This window comes from Anolis carolinensis, chromosome 1 (assembly GCF_035594765.1).
Source record: "Anolis carolinensis isolate JA03-04 chromosome 1, rAnoCar3.1.pri, whole genome shotgun sequence".
Classification (NCBI taxonomy): Eukaryota; Metazoa; Chordata; class Lepidosauria; order Squamata; family Dactyloidae; genus Anolis; species Anolis carolinensis.
In genome coordinates, this window is record NC_085841.1 from 119,025,825 (window position 1) to 119,044,418 (window position 18,594).

Consider the following 18,594-nt stretch of genomic DNA (forward strand, 5'->3'; position numbering starts at 1 on the left):
GTCATCAACGGTGAAATGATACAAGTGGGGTTAAATAATCATGCTATTTATAAACTGTCAGAACTCTAAAGGCTTCCATCAAGTATAGCACTTATCAACATATTCACAGGCAAAATGGAGCAACTGAATGAAGTTACCTCATGAATGGATCCATTTATACTTGTAAAAAGCTAAAGAAAATGCATTTACATACATCCAACCAATGCTAATTTCAAAATAAAAAGGGCTCGTGTATTGTTCTGTGCTATACTATTGCATGAATCATCAGTATTATATATTTTGATGTGAATGAATACCAGATGCTATAGGTGACATTTCAGAGGAAGAAACTGGTAAAGCCACCTGAGGATCTCTTGGCTTAGAAAACCCTGTGAAACCCATGGGTTGCTGTAAATTGAGACAACTTGAAAATAGGTGCACGCACACACTCATACATACAGAAAAGGTATTAAAGAGAACCAGTATGGTGCAGTGGCTTGAGTATTGCTCTAGGACCCTATAGATCAGGGTTCAAATCCACGCTCAGCCATCAAAACCCACTGAGTAACCTTAGAAAAGTCAAACTCTCTCAGGAATACAAAGGCAAACCTTTTCTGAAGAAATCTTGTCAAGAAAACCCTATGATAGATTTGCTTTAGAGTGCCATAAATTGGAAACAACCTGGACACACACAACAATGGTTTTAAACCTTCAAGCCAATAGCCATGTAACACAGTTTTAAAAATAAAAACACACACTCTTTCAAGATTAAACATCATTTATTTCATTTTAAAAATTAATCTTAAAACAAAGTTAACGATTTGCCTTAAATGTAACCTTCTAATATATTTAAAGTAAAGACATTCTAGATATATGATATTAATGAAAGCATATTTTCTTTGTAATGATTTTCCTTCCCAAAGATTTCATTGTCATATGCTAAATTTTGGTTAAAAGCATGTAAAATCTACATGTCCACAAGTATCCATTTTTGTGGGGTAAACAGATTTCAACTTTTATGAAAAAAATCTAGAAATACAGGTTGAATAGGTGTACACTGCCATCTAGGCAAGATTTTGAGATTGGCACTGAAATTAAAAATGAATTTGAGATTATCTTCTACATTACCAGCTAAAATGCAATGTTTCGGAGTGCTGACATAAAACCATTTGAAGAAAAAATCTTTAAAGAAGCATTTAATATACAAAGTACCATTGAAGTAGTGTGATCAATGCTAACATTATAATGAACATGAATAATTAACAGGATATCAGATTCACAGAAGTATTTCTATTATACTTCCAAACACTTTAGAGTAGAGGTAGGCATCTGTAGCCTTCCAGATGGCGTTGAACGTTAATTTCTGCAATCCCACACCACTGACTGTGTTAAATTGAGTTGATGGGAGTTGCAGTCCAACAATATCTGAAAAGCTACAACTGTCCATGTATTGCAAAGGGGAAAGAACAAGAAAATTCATTAGGCATTCATGTAAACACATTTTTGTAACAGATTATATTTATGCAGAATTGAAAGAAGCAGAATTATTTTTTCTCCAGAAAGCAAAATCAGTAGCATTTGAAACCCTTTGAAATGGTGACGTGTTCTGGATACATCTGCATAAAAATATGGCTCCAAAAATCATAGCTTAATGAACAAGGGTTATGTATGCACTTTTGTACAGCCCCTTTTTGCCACTTTGTCCTTCCTTTTCGAAAACAACAGAACAAGTCAGGATAAACACTTTAAACACACTTAACCACAGAGTTTTAATTTGGGTGACAAGTACTGGCTTATCTGTAAGCACTTGGCTATATTTTTAGGGTCACACATTATGGGAAGCTACAGGTAATTCTGAATGCTGTCTTGTTCATATAAAGGGAGGACTAAGCTAGGTGCCTGCTACTTCTCTATATCTATCACAGGGGTCTGCAATCATGTATCAAATTGCTTCAAGTCTATCTTTTGTTACCTGTCCTCAACAAGGATGTTCAAACAATTCTGTGGACTTTTTGACTAATATAGTATTTTTTTGGTACTGAAAAAGACATTCTGTCAAGCACACTGTTCTGAATTCTCCCAAAAATTCTATTAAGGACATAGTAAGTGCCTCAAAATATATCTCATTTATCATTATCTACCTACCTGCTGAACCTATCCTTCTGAAATGTTATGCGTTACTTAGGAGTATATCTACAACATATGTACACAAAATGCCTATAAAATAATGGGGTAGAGAAAATCCTCCTTAAGAGGCATCGTCCTATAAAACCAGTGTTAGAAGCACCTAGCAAAAAAAAAATCCTCTAAATCAGTGGTTCTCAACCTGGGTTCCCCAGATGTTTTTGGTCTACAACTCCCAGAAATCCCAGCCAGTTTACCAGCTGTTAGGATTTCTTGAAGTTGAAGGCCAAAAACATTTTGAATACCTCAGTTTGAAAACCACTGCTCTAAATGTATTCTCCTAAAACTTTCCCAAGTTTCTCCTGTAAAGGCACCTCTGTAATGTAGACCACTTGCATTCAAATTTACCCAAAGTAACATGTAGGTCATTCCCTCAGAAAAGGCCAACACACCTGTAAATTTAATCCAGTTCCCACAACAAGGAAAACTAATAGTCTTTTGTCAATGTTATCAATGATCCTCAATGGGTAATCACAAAGCTTTTAATTTCCTGACTTGATGTTCTAATCTGGACCTAAGTCAGATCACATTTCATTCAAAGTGGTCAAGGCTGAATAGGGCTAATTATCAAAACAAGGTCAGAACACTCTCAGCCTACTATATATAGCAAAAGAACTATAACAAAGGCCAGCTCCCTCTTCTTGTTCGCACATAGCAAAAAAGTATGTGTGTGTGTGTGTGTGTGTGTGTGTGTGTGTGTGTAACAATTTCTAATTGTTCAATATATTTCAAAGCATACCCATTAAGTTTGCAATTTGTGAGTGTCCTCAGCAGACACACCAGTCCAAATCAGGTTTGAATCAGCAAATTTGTCTGGAGAATCATGTTCTTTTTAATATTTTATGACACCTATAGGCTGACAGGTTCTTTGATGACTCTGTTTTTACAATAGTGGGTTTCTTTTTTATAATAACAGTTCATAACTGCTAATGTCACAATAGGATCTTAAAAGTATACAATCACTGAGAATTGTGCTAATAGATTTAAAATATCTAATTGTGAACAGTTTAATAACTTAAGGCAAAAATACAGACCAAAAGTCTATTGACTAACAGTAAATTTATTGAAAATGACTGAAGGCTTAATTTATACAGTATAATAGTAGTCTTCTTATGTACAAAAAGGAAGCCTGGTTAAGAACCAACATTTTCTAGCAGTTACCTGTTCTTCCTCGATTTTGCAGCTGGCAAGTATTTTGCAGCTTTGATGAACAGCCATGATGAATGTTGAAAATAATGCTATTGAGAAAATTATCTCAAGTAGTTCTTTTCTTCAAAAATAAAATGTGTTCTCGTTTACGGCGAACAACTGTAGACAGGAGCATCAATTTATTCTTTCCCTTCTCCCTTTTGTAAAAACAGGGGGGGGGGGGGAACCTTACAATGTTTTATTGTTTCAACATTCATCTCTCAACTCAACTCAACTCAATCTCAAGTGAGATTTTATTGCTCACTTGAACAGGATGAAGCCATATAGAAGATTTCCTGAAATGTATGAATATAGGAATGACCTGTGGGTTTTACAGTTGATAGCTATGTAGCTCAACAGCAGAACATACCATCAGTTTCTAACTGGGGCAGATTACAGGGCGCATTCAACGCCACTGTTTAAGGAGCTCCACTGGCTGCCGTTTATCTTCCGAGCCCAATTCAAGGTGCAAGTTCTTACCTACAAAGCCCTAAACGGTTTGGGACCCACCTACCTTCGAGACCGCATTTCCCTCTATGAACCCGCACGATCTCTTCGCTCATCGGGGGAGGCCCTCTTCTCGCTTCCACCACCTTCGCAGTCGCAGTTGGTGGGGACGAGAGAGAGGGCCTTCTCCGTCGTGGCCCCCCGGCTTTGAAACTTGCTCCCCAGGGAGATTAGGCAGGCCCCCACCCTCCTTTCTTTTCGAAAGAGCCTGAAAACCTGGCTCTTCCAGAAGGCCTTTGATGATTGATCCTTGTAGGATCGACTTACTTGCCTACTAAGCAATAGACCCTCAGGTATGCTTTCTCAGGATTACACTTAGCACTTTAATTACTACACCTGCGGTGTAATTACCCCTCCCTGATGACTTGACATTTTTTCTGTACCTTGGCCCAGATCTTTTGATACAACTCATGTTTTTAACATTATTTTGTATATTGATCTTTTATGACTGTTTTATCCATGTTGATATTTTTATTGTTGGTTGATTTGTTTATTGTTTTTGCTTTGATTTTGTGCTGTTGCGTCTGGGCATAGCCCCATGTAAGCCGCCCCGAGTCCCTTTGGGGAGATGGGGTGGGGTATAAGGATAAAGTTGTTGTTATTATTATTATTATTATTATTATTATTATTATTATTATTATTATCAGTTCACCCTACTCTGAACCAAGTCTCTACTTTCAGAAATACACACTCAGAACTGGAAGACTGTTCAATGAGGACATCTGGAATTAGAACCACAACCAAATTACTGCTAAACCACCTGTTCTTCCTGTAGCTCCCTCTGCACTGAGGTCAAAGCTGAAAAAATACAAATCAGCTTTGCCCAGTAATGTTGCCATAGAATCATAGAGTTGAAAGAGACCAAGAAAATTGCATTGAAATCACCCTTGACAGACGACCATCTAGCCTCTGCTTAAAAGCCTCCAAAGGAACCTCCACTACACTCTGAGGCAGAGGATTCCACTGCTGAACAGCACTCACAGTTAGATCTTCCTTGTTGAGATCTTTTTAGAAGATGATGAGGGCACTGACAGATGCCTTGCCTCTAATGTCCCACTCCTGATGAAATGTAAATACTGTTCATTCACATGGCAACCACAACAACAGCGATATGAAATTTGCCTGGTGTATAATTAGAAGAATATCCAAAAATTCCAACATAGTCACAAATTACTTTAAACAGAAAACCTTTCTAACATGGAGAACTGCTTAAAGGGCAGTTGAAAGAGAAAGCCAGTGTGATTGAATTTTTTCAGAATGCTCAAGGTTACTCAAAGCCACAATCACAGAATGTGTAGCACACATGTAAGGAAAAGTAATACAGAGACCAAGTTAACAAGCAGTGTAAAGTAAGCTAGTCAACCCATTTAGTGAATTATGGCCAATGATAAGCAAACCAATCCAAGTATACAGATTACTTGGCACCAAGAAAAGAAATGGAGTTACATATAGATGGAGCCTGAGCTGAGACTGACTGATCAAGAAAGAGGCCATGGGTTTGTGAAAGAGAGTGTGATAAAAATGTTAATCCAGTGTACATGGATAAAATGTCACTGGTTAAAGTATAATGTTTGTGTAACGGAATGGGCATACCTTGCCAGGCTGGCGTGTAGAAAAAGTTCTGGGCCTTGGGAGGAAAGGCAGAGGCAGGCAAGGGGAGGAGAGATCAGGCAGCTCCTTATATGGTAATGGAGTCTGATTGGTTGGTGGACAGAGTTAGAGAGTGTTGCCTAGCTGCAGGAGGTAGAGGGTGCCAGAGAGACAGAGAGTTATTTAGTCAGGGAGTGGTGTGTGAGGAGAAAGAAGGGAAGAGTTTGGAGCTGATAGAAAATAACCTCTGTGAGGAGAAAAGTTAAATTAGCCTTCAGGGAGAAGTGCTAGATATTGTAGAGAGCCTCAAAGGGACAGAGTGTTTAGGTTAAGAGCCTCTGGAAGGACGGTCTAAGAGGTTTTTTAAAGCCTGTTTTGTTCCCTTGTGAGGGAACGCAGTTCTGAGGAAGTCAAGTTAAAGAACCATTCTCTGTTGAAGAAAAAGTCGGTTAATCTTCTGAAACCAATACACAACCTTTTTGTTCTAGTTCTAATAAACTTCACAAATCTCTTTTTACTTCACCACAAGTATTCAGCGTGTCTTTCTATACATCAATATAAGGAGGGAGCCTGTCTGCATAATTGCCATCGATCGCTCTTTGAGTCAGAGTTTCTCTCCATTTTTGGTTGGCTCTGTGTACTGGCTCCGGTGAGCGTTGGCACATATAATAAAATTGGTGACAGCGATGGCACGTATGTTAAAGTTTGTCTCTATTAAACATTAAAAATGGAGACATGATAAGGGGTATGTAGTTCTACATGGTCTGAAGATTCATATCAGAATACAAGAATCCAATTTTATCCACCAAAGCTAAGTGTGACTATGAGTAAATAAAAGAAACCAATTCTTCACAAAAAGTATAATTAAACACTGAACTTAGCTACTGCAACATACTATAATGATAGTCATTAATCTGTTTCACTTTTTATAAGGAGGTAAATTCATGAAGGATAAGGCTATCAGTCATTACGTCAGATTTCCTATATATTACCTCCAGATCCAGAAACAGCAAAGGAATCTAAAAGAGTGAATTTAAAACATTTGCTTCTATGGTGTTCAAATGTACATTTTATATTTCTGCTGCTTTATTACATTTTATACTGCCTTTACTCATCAGAAAACCTTCCTTTGAATGTTCTCCTTGTTTTCACTATATATTTCTGTCAACAATCCTCACTCTCCACCAATCATTTGCTTTTAATTTTGATGTGGTTATGGACATTTCCTTTGTGGGTTGCGACAGTCCTACCTCTTTTCCAATCTCCCACTTTTGCCACCCTCCTCTTCCCACATGAGGAGAGTGAACAGCTGATTTCCATTCACTGTTGTGTGGGAAAGTGGGCTTTTATAAATTGGAAGATATTAATCTGCTTTGTATGTTATTTTCCAGAGCTTGCTTCCTATGGAATACCCTTTTTAATAACTACTGAAACATGGCTATATATATATAGCCACTCTGTTGTAGTGAGTAGTGCATTTCCTGTAAAAAAAAAAGGGGGGGGAGGAAATAGGGATTGTTCCTGTGTCTTTTAAAGGAGACCTCATCCTGTGCTAAAGAAATCTGCAAACAGCAAGGATTTCTAGGAGCTGGAGAGATAGGGGGATATTAGAGTTACGCAGACAAGTTTTGCTGGCTGGAATCTGAGACAAGAAAGGTGTACATGATATGTTATGGCTTTGTAGGCCATTTGTTGACCTCCTCCTGTCTTCCTCAGTGAGCCTTTTGCAATGTTTAGAAAGCCATATCTACAATTGGAAAATTGCCCACAGAAGAGCATAAGGCACATTCATAAAATCCAAGGGGGTATCGTGTTTATGTGTTATTGTTGTTATGGCAAAAAAAAGGAAAAGTATTGCCATACATTTTCAAAAATGCAATCTATGCTTTGTGCCAAACGCTAATCTGGATTTTGATTTGGTGAAACTGATGTCAAAGTTTAGTGCATGTTATGCAAACACTTGCTCCAAAGGATCTTAAACAGGGAGCTGAAATTGCTCCCTGTCTAAGACAACAACAAAAAACAAATTCATGACAAGCAGGGAAGTTTGGGAAAAAAACAGAGGGAAGGGTTGGGGAAGCTAGATATAACCTTTCATTTTTTATCAGAAAATCAGTATGCCTAGGATGGAAGTGAATTCCCTACATTGAAACACCACTACTGTTTTGCCTGGATTCCCCCAGTCAGGATGGGTCATTAACATCTTATAATCATAGGGCTGTGCCATGTCCTCCTACTATTTCTCAATTATTATGACTTTTTTCCAGAAAGTTGTAAAACCTACCTGTTTACCTTGTCAAGATGACAAAGGGAATTATGGGAAGAGTTCACAGTATGAAAATACATTCCCTCTGTTTTCACACAGTTGCTTATCATGTTGGATGTCTAGCATTCAAAATGCTCCAGACGTCCCTGATATATCTAGAAATAACTTTATCGTTTTATCCATATGAATCCAATGGCAAAATCAAGCAGTGACCCATTTCTAGCAGCCCCTCAGAAAAACCAAATTCCCTAGATTCTCACATAGGTTTCACTATATTTTGGAAACATTGTAAAATCTTTTTATTTGCAGTGCCTTTCAGAAGCCAAGAATAAGCTTTTAATACAAGAGGAGGTTGCTTATTTTGCTTGGTCTGATTTTATAGAATATTTTCTATTTATTTTAGTCTCCCAATTCCTGAAGACATGGGGGTTAAAAGCTAAATATATACTTAAAGCACAAATTACAACTGATTCCATAAAACTCTAAGTATGTCTACACCAGTCTGGTTGGCATACATAATATTTGAATACTATAGACTTCACTTTGTTGACTACAAGGATTGTAGTAAATTAAAAAAAATCAGTAACAAAGACCTGCACAGACTACACAAAGCATTGCTACAAATGGGAAAATAATTCCTTAGAATTTTCTTATTTCTATCTCGGCTCCCAACGACCAGCCCCACCATACCATTTCTGTGTGAAAATAAGGATATTTATTACATAGTACGTAGAATATTTATTTACTTGTGACCACCTTTCAGCATTGATTACTTTTTTACTATGATTTATTTTGGTTTCAAATAATACAACAGCTACTCTATATTATTTACAGCTATATATATAAGGCTCCTAGTTAAGATACAACCATAGGAATTATCAGAATGTAAGTGAATGTAGTTTCTGGTTGCCTGAGAGCTACTATTAAAAATAGGCCTAACTACCGTAATAGTATACTATATCATATGCCATACTATATCATACCATAAACTCTGTATTGGTTTGATATTAATATTGAAATATAGCGCTTAAATGCAAATAAAGATAAATTCAATTTAAGGTAACATAGTTTTACTATGTATTTTAATTTTTGTTTAAAATATTATTTCTTTGATTTTTGTCTGTTGCTTTAGAGGTCTGGTTGTTTAAGTTTCGGTTAAATACGAGTGTACTGCATTTTCATATGCAGCCAAAATGTAAATTTGTCAGATTATGAAAACAGCTCAAAAGGCTAGTTTTAAGTACTAATTCTAGACAGACTACAACTCAAACAATCATGAAAACTATGAGAAATAAGAAGCTGTGTGACAAATGCTCAAGTGATTTTATGTCCTCCAGATAAAATACCCATATGTATGATATATTGTAATCACACAAGAATTCTCATCAGAAATTGTCCAAGGAGATTCCTTTGGAAACAAATGACTTCCATGGAGCTAGAGCCTTTTTAAAGCATGTAAACACACACACACACACACACACACACACACACACACACACACACACACAAACACACACACACACACACACAAGATTGATTGCATACTTCTGTCATGTATGAACCCAGCAGAAGACTTGTCTTACAGAGAATGGTTCGAAAGTTTTTTATATGAAAATCATGTTTTTCAAACACAACATAGAGAGGTTTCGTATTTTAACCTCACCGCTCTGAAAACGTGAGGAGGAAGATGTGTTCAAAACAGCCACTTAAATTATGGAATACTTAGGTTTAGAAAGCATTCTGTAATTTTAAAAAGGGAAGGGGATATTTCTCAAGTATCTTTATGGCTACATTGAAATCTCATACAGAAAGTCAATGAAAAATAGTGGATAGCCTCAAACCACTGCTCAGAATTAAACTTGTTGGGTGGTCTTACATCCTATGTATCTTATGAGTCTTAAATTGTCCTATTTGTATTGCTGGTGGACTGCAGAACTTGTCTAGGTGGGATGCAGGGTTTTCACGATAATTATTAAGACTTTGTTATCCTTGTATTTATCTTTGTACCGTAATTGCATTATTACAGATTTCAACTATTAATGAAATTACTACTTTCTATGTCCTTAAAGTGGACAATTAATATAATATTAATATAACAAAATGTTTCTTTAAATATCTAAATGTTCTTCTAAAAAAAGAAGAGGGTCTTATTACCCAGGCTGACAGAATGAATGGCAGGGTATAAGAAAGCATAAACTGAGAAGCACTGGCTAATCTTACTTTCTAGATGTGTTTTAATATAAGAAAACCTCGTGTAAACTGTAAAGAAAGGGAAATTTGGATTCATACTGCAAGGTGCCAAAAAGAAAGGCAAGTACATGAATATTAGTGTAAGACTGTTGGAAATGACAACCATCTTTGAGCCTTCTCTAATAATATGTCTGATCGTGTTGCTTACTGTTTGTATGTATGTATGTATGTATGTATGTTCTGGTATGCAGCTTACTTTATGATTCCTGAGAAGTTGTAGGAGGAGCTGTTGACGACATGCTCTCTCTTCTTTCTCCTTTTGACTATGTGACCTTTTGATAGCTGTTTTGTTATAGAGATGCCCTGGCCTAGTGGCACAGAGAATTATCTCAAACATATTTGAAACTGGACTGATAAGTTTTGTACCTGTGTATGCTGAACACATGAGGTTGTGAGTAAACTAAATAAGTTACTTTTATCAAAGTCTACTTCATTTTTGTCTCTTGAGTGCATGATATAAAACAAGTTGTTTTATAGGATAGAGTGTGTGTGTGTGTCTGTCTATCTATCTATCTATCTATCTATCTATCTATCTATCTATCTATCTTGGGCACTAAAAACACTTCTAAAGCTCTGCTGTTGTTATGTACAGGCAAATCTCTGTTTTCCTAACAGATCAGAGATAACATTTATTTAGTTTAACAACTGAAACCATTGTCTTGCATACTTATATCTGGTTGTATACCACAAGAAAATATTCTACTCCAAAGGGTTTTGTCTTTTCTCTGAAAGATCATGCTTTTCTAAAACGTTATGATCTCCAAAAGGTGTTTTTCCGAAAGGTTATGAATGCCATTTTCCAAAAAAGACATTACTATTAAAGGTGCTTCATCTCACAAGGCAAAAATATTGTGGCAGGTTTTCAAGCTTAACAATGGTCTGGAAATAAACACATGGCATCTGTCAATATACCTTCCACTTTATATAGATTCAAAAACAAACCACTTATTGAGGATCAGAATAACTGTTAAAGTGCTTTCTCATATTTCCAACTAAGAAAAAAATAATCTGACTTTTTTTAGTACTACAACTAAATACAGTAGATGATATTTGATCTGCGCATTGGATTAGTACAAATACTAATTGTATTTGCACTGCCATACCTTATGCATACAAAAGAAAAACCAGATTCACTGAGCTATAGTTATTCTGATACTGATTTCTTTAACTATAGTAGAGTTCCGGTTAACCAACTTCCAATTATCCAACAGTCCGTATTATCCAACGTGCCGGCCGTATGGCCCAGGGTGCTTGCTGGCACAGCTTTTTCCCTCCCGGCAAGCAACGCTGCGTGTTGCTCGGCAGCAACACACAGCGGGCTTCTCTAAGCCGGTTGCTTGCTGGAGTGACGAGACTCTTCCCAACGGCAAGCACCCGGCACTTTGGAGAAGCCAGCTGCATGTTGCTAGGCAGCAACACACAACAGGCTTCTCTAAGTCTCCTCCCTCCCGGCCAAGCACCCTGCTTGGAAAAGCCCGCTGTGCGTTGCTGCCTAGAAAAACAGCTGTTTTTCTAGGCTGCAGCAAGCCTTTCCAAGCCAGTTGCTTGCCAGGAGGGAGGAGATCTTTTCCTCCTGGCAAGCACCCGGTTTCCGGGAGGGATAATAGGGCCTCCCTATTATCCAACAGTTTCGGTTATCCGACATTCGGCCCACGCGTTTGTGTCGGATAACTAGAACTTTACTGTATGTCAAAGAAAAAAATCAAACAAAGTTTGATAGAGTTGGAAGATAAAACTAATGGCAATTCCACAGCAATGCCAAGGCAAGTCTTTGAAAATTACGAAATTCTTATTGATGAGTAAGCCAATACAATACAGAATCTGCATGGCAAGGCATCACAACTTGCCCCAAGGATATTTTAAAAAGAAAACTGGTTATCAACAGAATTGTAATGTAAGGCCTCTTATGGTTTGGAAAGATACTATATGTGTGTTAACTGGAAAATCAAATGCATGAAGTCTACTGGCTGAGTTTGCAAGGACCTGGGATTAGTTTGTAACTATTGCTGCCTACTGCTGGAGAACCGATTTGAACAAGTTTCTCTGTGTGTGTCTGTGAGAGAGTCTACTGAGTACTGGCTGCAAAGAAGATGGGTCTGTACACAGAAAGGCCTGACTATTTCTGAGGCCTTGTTTGTTGCTGATAATAATAATAATAATAATAATAATAATAATAATAATAATAACAACAACAACTTTATTCTTATACCCTGCCCCATCTCCCCAAAGGGACTCGGTCGGGGCTGATCTTCACTGAAGCAGATTTATGGACTAAGAAAGGACTGCTAATGACTGCTGATTTCTGTAAGCAATCAGAGGGACTATTGTAAATACCATTGTTCTGTTGATCTCTTGGATTAAGTAAAAGTTCCTGTGTTACTTGTTCTGTAAAGCTGAGTGGTGCATCATTTTGCAGGGTGACTCTGGCTCATGGGCACATGTAAGAGCTTCTGTCTGTCATCCACAACTCCCAACAAGGCCAGCTCTTCTCAAGGTTCAGGGAAATTTTAGACTTTAATTTAAGATAGGATTTGGATATCAATTCACAATCAAAGTATGTTTCTCTTTCCTAATTCCATTTTTCTTCAGTCCTGATGAAAAGCAAAGTCATACATGTCTTTGTTTGGCACAAACAACAAATGTTGGTTCTTTCTTAATTGTTCTTTCTTAAATACTAATTCTTGTTTGGATTCAATGAAACATACATCTTTAGTGTTTAATGTTACAGTCAAGTAAAATTTGATTTTTAAAGATACTAAGAATTTACCTTAAGATCTTTAAGGCTTATTTATTTATTTATTTACAACATTTATACCCCGCCCTTCTCACCCGAGGTATATTGTTTCTCACCTCCATGATCAATAATTAATCATTTTCCGTAGAGCATCATAACATTTCCATTTATCTGGAATATAGAAGGGCTCAAAGATGTGAGGAAATGGAGTGTCATAACCACACACTCGTGAAATCGGAGCCTCTAGATTCAAAAAGCATTCCTCCTGTTAATTAAAAGAGAGAAGTGAGAAATATCAACAGGTTCCACATTCATCCTTCACATGTTGCTATAACTTAATGTATTTCTGATTACCAAATGAAAAAGGAGAGTAACAGCTGCTATCTTTCTACCAAATACATTTGAACAAGTTGTTTTTACTGAATTGTTCATTAACTGAGATTTATCCCTTTCATAATGTTTAAATTGTTTTAATATTGAATATACAATACTTGTTAATACCATGCAGAATGCATGGTAACTTCTTTTGAAGGTCCTTCACCTATGAAACAAACCAAAATGAAACAAGTGATCATACCAGATGACACTCCCAAGCTAGAAGGTACAGCAGAGGACAACTATAAGTATCGATGTGGCTAATGTCATGAAAAGCCAAAAGCATGTCGAGCTGTGAATGTGTCCAGAGATGAAACAAAAGTCCAAAGCTACATTTCGTTTTACAGAAACATGAAATGTGAGAAGCATAAATCCAGGGAAGTAGGACATATAAAACAAGAAAGGAAATGTATAAATATTGTAATATTTAGTAAGCAAAATGAACAGGAATTACATTTTCATTGCCTGAGCATCAGGCATAAAACTGGCCCCCAGCAAAGTGTCATTTTATGGCTTGCTTCCTACAACGATCATCCCAAGGTCTATCTGGAGGCAACAATTGTCACCACCACCATCCTCATTAATACCTGCCTTTCTCACAATAACGGGAGTCATAGCAGCTACCTACATATAATACAAAACCAGAATAAAAGGGTAAGATGCATCATTTAAAATCAGCTCTCATTATTTCAACCCTCATTATTTTGAAAAAGTCTGATAGCACAAAAATGCTGACTGCCAGTGGAAAGAGTGCAGGGAAGGGGTGCCATCCCAGCCTCTTTAGAAAGGAGTTCCAAGTCTGGGAGCAGCAACAAAGAAGATTGGCTTCTTTGTTTCCACCATACAAGCCTGAGAAGGTGGTGAAAGCAAAGGCCTCCCCAGATGACATTAGAGCTGTAATGGGTTCATACAGGAATATATAGTTCTCCAAATAACCCAGCCTCATACTGTTCAGAACTTTATAGGTCAAAAACAGTGTTTTGAATTGTGCCTGGAAATGGACTGGCAGCCAATACAGCTGTTGCAACAGGGTAGTTGCTTGTTCCCTGTAGCCAGACCCAGTTGACAACCTGGCTGCAACTCCTTGGGCCAACTGAAGTTTCTGAGCACCTTTCAATGGCACCCCATCTATAGCGCATGGCAGTATGCCAAACATGATCTAATCAAGGCATGCATCACTATGACCACATCTAACTTCTCTAGGAACAAGCACAATTGGGACACTGGTTTAAACTATGCAAAAGCACTCCTGATCAAAGCTCAAAACTTGGGTCACCAGGCAAGGAGCCGAATCCAGGAGTATCTAGTTTGCACTACTATATGTGCATTTCCTAATGGAGCGTAACTCCAATTAACACAGGCTGTATCCTCTGTCTTTTGGGGAGCACCTCTGTCTTATCTGGATTAAGTTTCAATGTGTTTGCCCTCATCCAGCCCATTACAGCTACCAAGCACAGCTTTAGCATGGGAACAGTTTCCTTGGAATTAAATTGAAAGAAGTAATCCAGTGCTGTGCATCATCAGTAAACAGTGACCCCCAAAACTCTGTACAACCTCTCCTAACAATTTCATTTAGGAGGAGGACAAGACCAAATGCTGAGGCTCTGCTGGCAAATTGTCAAAGTGTCAAGTAGAAATATCACAATATTGTTGTCTGGAAGCGCCTCTTCACAAAAGAACAGAAACAATGTACAGGCAGTTCACAAGTTACAAACAAGAAAAGTTCTGTAGGTTTGTTCTTAAGTTGAAAGTACATGCAAGTCAGAACAGATACATTTTTTAAGTGTAACACCAACCAAAACCCTATTTTTTTAGTTTTGGATAGCACAGGAAAGGGTTAACACACCCGTGATGTTTGTTTTGCTGTCAGTGCTTTCACCTCACTTTCTGTCTCTATGAAAATTGGATTTTGAAAAAAAAAAAGCTTGTTGTGGAAGTAAATATTGGTGATAAAAGTTTCAATGGAGACACTTCTTCTCCATGATAAATCCCTTCCTAGGGGTCGATTTCTCCCACCTCCTGTTGCCTCACCCCATTCCTAATGATGAGTCATTTGTAATCCTGATGTTTGTAACTAAGGAATGCCAGTACAAGAATACCACCAAGCCTCATGTGAGGCAATTCAGAAGGATATCACTGATGGTAGTGAAAGTTGCTGAGGCCAGCAGAAGCAACAAGGAAATATATTCAGTTCCCTGCATATGTCATCCATGAAGGCGACCAAGGCATAACTAGATCTGAAACCAAACTGGCATGAATTTAAATAATCTGCCTCATCCAGAAACCCTGGAGTTGAGACCAGTTGAGAAGCCATCAGTTGTTCTAATAACGTGCCCAAAAATGGAAGAAATATTTTATTTATTTATTTACTACATTTATATCCCGCTCTTCTCACCCTGAAGGGGACTCAGAGTGGCTTACAAATCAAATGAACATACAATATATTATTAGCATAGCACAATATAAGCATTAAATTACTATATTGTACTATATCATTATATTGTAATATTAGTAATTACATTTAATATATAATTAATATTATTATATTCTATTATTAGTATAATATTGCATTCCATTATATTATTATTATCAATATTATATGTGTATACAATATATTATATATTTATAAATTATAAAGTTTTAAGTTATCCAGGATATTAGTATCCGAAAAGAAGAGATAATACCACAACCTCCTTGAGGCATGCTGGGACCTTATCGTGTTGTAGAGAGGCGTTAACCACTCCCCTTCCCCACTCAGCCAGTCTGTTTCTGGTCCGCTTAATGAGCCAGGAAGGGGGAGGGCTCAATAAGCATGTGGTGGCTCTTGCCTCTCCAAGGATCCTGTCTACATCCTCAGGCTGCTCAATGGATCCATCAACACTAGACAAGACCAAGTTTACATCTGCCAGAGCTTCATCAATTCTGGTATCTTAAGTCCACTTTTAAAGTTTTTAATATGATGCTGACCACTTTGATACACCATCAGAAGATTAAAATGGTGTCTCCAAACAGTGCAGTGGTGATAGACTATGTCTTAACCAGAAATCAATATTAGTCAGCCATTGGTAGCTGCCTTGTGGTGCCATGCATGCATATGATATTCAGCCAAATGTTCTTATGATTAGTATGAATGTAATGCTTTAAACACAGCTTAATTTAAAATAATACTTTTACAAATTGTTTTTATCCACACTTTCCCGTTCAAACAGATAAAAGCATCTTATAATATTATGTATTAGCTGCTCCCTTTGCGGTTAATAAATCTATTCAGTAAGATTTTATCATTCTATTTAAGTTAATGTGTTGCAATAATGTGAAATCATGTCATATTATTGAAAGACAAATTTAGGCATGCAGCATTTCTAAGAAATACTTTTTTAAAAAGGAAGAAGAGTGCTCTGGGATGTATTCTCAATCTGGGAGGAGCACTGATGCTGCATTTCATTTTTGATTAATTTTCATTCCATTACACTCTATCTATCCATCCACTCATCTATCCATCCACTCACCCACTAATAATAAACACCTACACAGGCAAGAATCAGCCATGCACTGAGGCTACAAGGCCATTCAGTGCTCATCCACCTCCCCAATCCCTACATTCACACTTGGCCTCAAAAAAATTACAATAATAACAATGACAACAACAGCAACAAGAATCAACACCATCACAGGCAAGAAGCAGCCAGGCACTGAGGCTGAGAGGCCAGTCAGTGCTACACTGGGCCTCCAAAAAACAATACAGTAGCATCTAACTTATCCAATCTTCATGCCCACTACAACAACAATAATAATAAATACCTACACAGGCAAAACAAAAAAAAAAGACTATTGTACCACAATAAAAATATAAACCGCATTCAGCAGAATCAGACATCACGATTAACAACAAACCAAAGACAACAGGGATCTCAAGCAATTATCAATCAACACAAAAATTGAAGAAGGTAACAGACTTCTAATACTACTACTAATGTGAGTATAAAGAAGGATGGAGGTCACAACATAAATACAACCTAATGTAGACTGACCAACACCACCAGACTAAGCCACAGCAACGCATGGCCGGGCACAACTAGTACTTTATAAATCTATGGAATATGGACACATATACAAACATAGAGGTTATGATGAAAATCTTAAATAAAATGCTATACAATATCGGGTCCATAATATTCCGATCCTTTATTGCACAATAAGATTTCATAAATTATAGTTATGACAGTGAAAGTTCTCTGTTACTTTCATAGGATTAACCAAACATAAATTATCTTCGGAGGCTAAAGCTGCCCTATGGTGAAATCTTTTACACACATGCTGTAACAGGCTTGTCACCTTGAAACACTCCCACAGAAAGCAACAAAAAAGTTTTATGTATTTTAAAATGCATTTTAAACTCAAAAGATATGTAGGAAAATCCTGCTTTCTGGATGAACAGACGTATAACATTGTAACATGCATATTTCTTAAATGAAATGTGATACTAGCCGCTTTTTAATAGTACACCATTCAGTGCTAGCCACCCAAGGGGCCTTACAGGAATTAATTGCAGAAACTTGGGCTTGTAGATAGCTCCTTTGTGTGACAATGCTCAACAGTAACAGTTTGGCTGTATTTGGATAAGCGGCCAATCTTTAAATACTTTAGGATTCAAACATTTCAGCTTTCCAATAAAAGCACTGAGTTCTCAAATTATTTTCTTTTTTCAAAATCACCATCTGAGTTGTCCTTGGACTCTCACATATGCAAGCTGTTTCTTGTATACCTTTTGGACTACTGTATACATCAGCTGTCCTGTTGCAATGATTCATAAAAGTTTCTGCTTAAGGACTGATGTCATTTAAACAAAAATGAAACAATTAAAATAAGTATTTTAATTTATATCTGCATTTTACAGTAATATTTTAACAGATCTCACATCAACTACATGCCATCGATTTATTTACTTTGTTGGTTAAATCAATTCCTTTTTTGTCAGATGCATTTCATTTTATGAAGATGATATTTATTAACAATTTGTGTTTATTTCTATACTATACTTTATTTCTATACAATATTTACATGGTAAGAAAGTGCAAATAAAACAGAAATCTTTTTAAAAGTTATTTAAAGAAAATATGAAGACAAATTTCCTTGTACTTTAATGTCTTTAAACCAGGATGTCACTCTCTCATATTAAAAGATTAATTTATGCAAACTAGCTTTTTGTTCAATATTGTTTTCCTCAACACACTGGTTAACTTTTCATTATCTGAGCAACAATGCTTTCAAAGATTACATTACTGACTTTTCAGTAAAATAGTTTCCATTTTAAAATGTATAGTTATTTTTCTGCTAAGTCTGATCACAGTTCTCAAAGTTTTAGAAGTGGAAGAATATTTTTTAAAGTTGTAAAATAATTAGCTTACTAAAAAGTTATTTATATTGTGTTTGGATATTTGATTTAAATATGTCTAATGCATAACTAATCATGTTTATCTGATACTGCATTTAGACTTTATGATCATCAATTTAATTTAAA

General features: G+C 36.7%; 1 protein-coding gene across 8 annotated transcripts in view; it reads right to left on the minus strand.

Annotated features, from left to right (window-relative positions):
* Positions 1-18,594, minus strand: part of bckdhb (branched chain keto acid dehydrogenase E1 subunit beta) — a 102,692-nt gene that overhangs the window by 47,562 nt on the left and 36,536 nt on the right. For 5 of the 8 annotated variants that reach the window (XR_010006407.1, XR_010006408.1, XR_010006406.1 and 2 more), the window contains exon 10: positions 12,815-12,963. The exons of 1 other annotated variant lie outside the window; for it this stretch is intronic. Coding sequence is in view for 3 of the 7 variants with exons in the window: in XM_062981385.1 (XP_062837455.1) it covers positions 12,823-12,963 (141 nt within the window). In the remaining 4 variants the exon portion in view is untranslated. Of the gene's footprint in view, positions 1-739; positions 12,556-12,814; positions 12,964-18,594 lie in introns of those variants that run through there. 2 more of the 8 variants (XM_008121898.3, XM_008121907.3) reach the window with 2 other exon arrangements.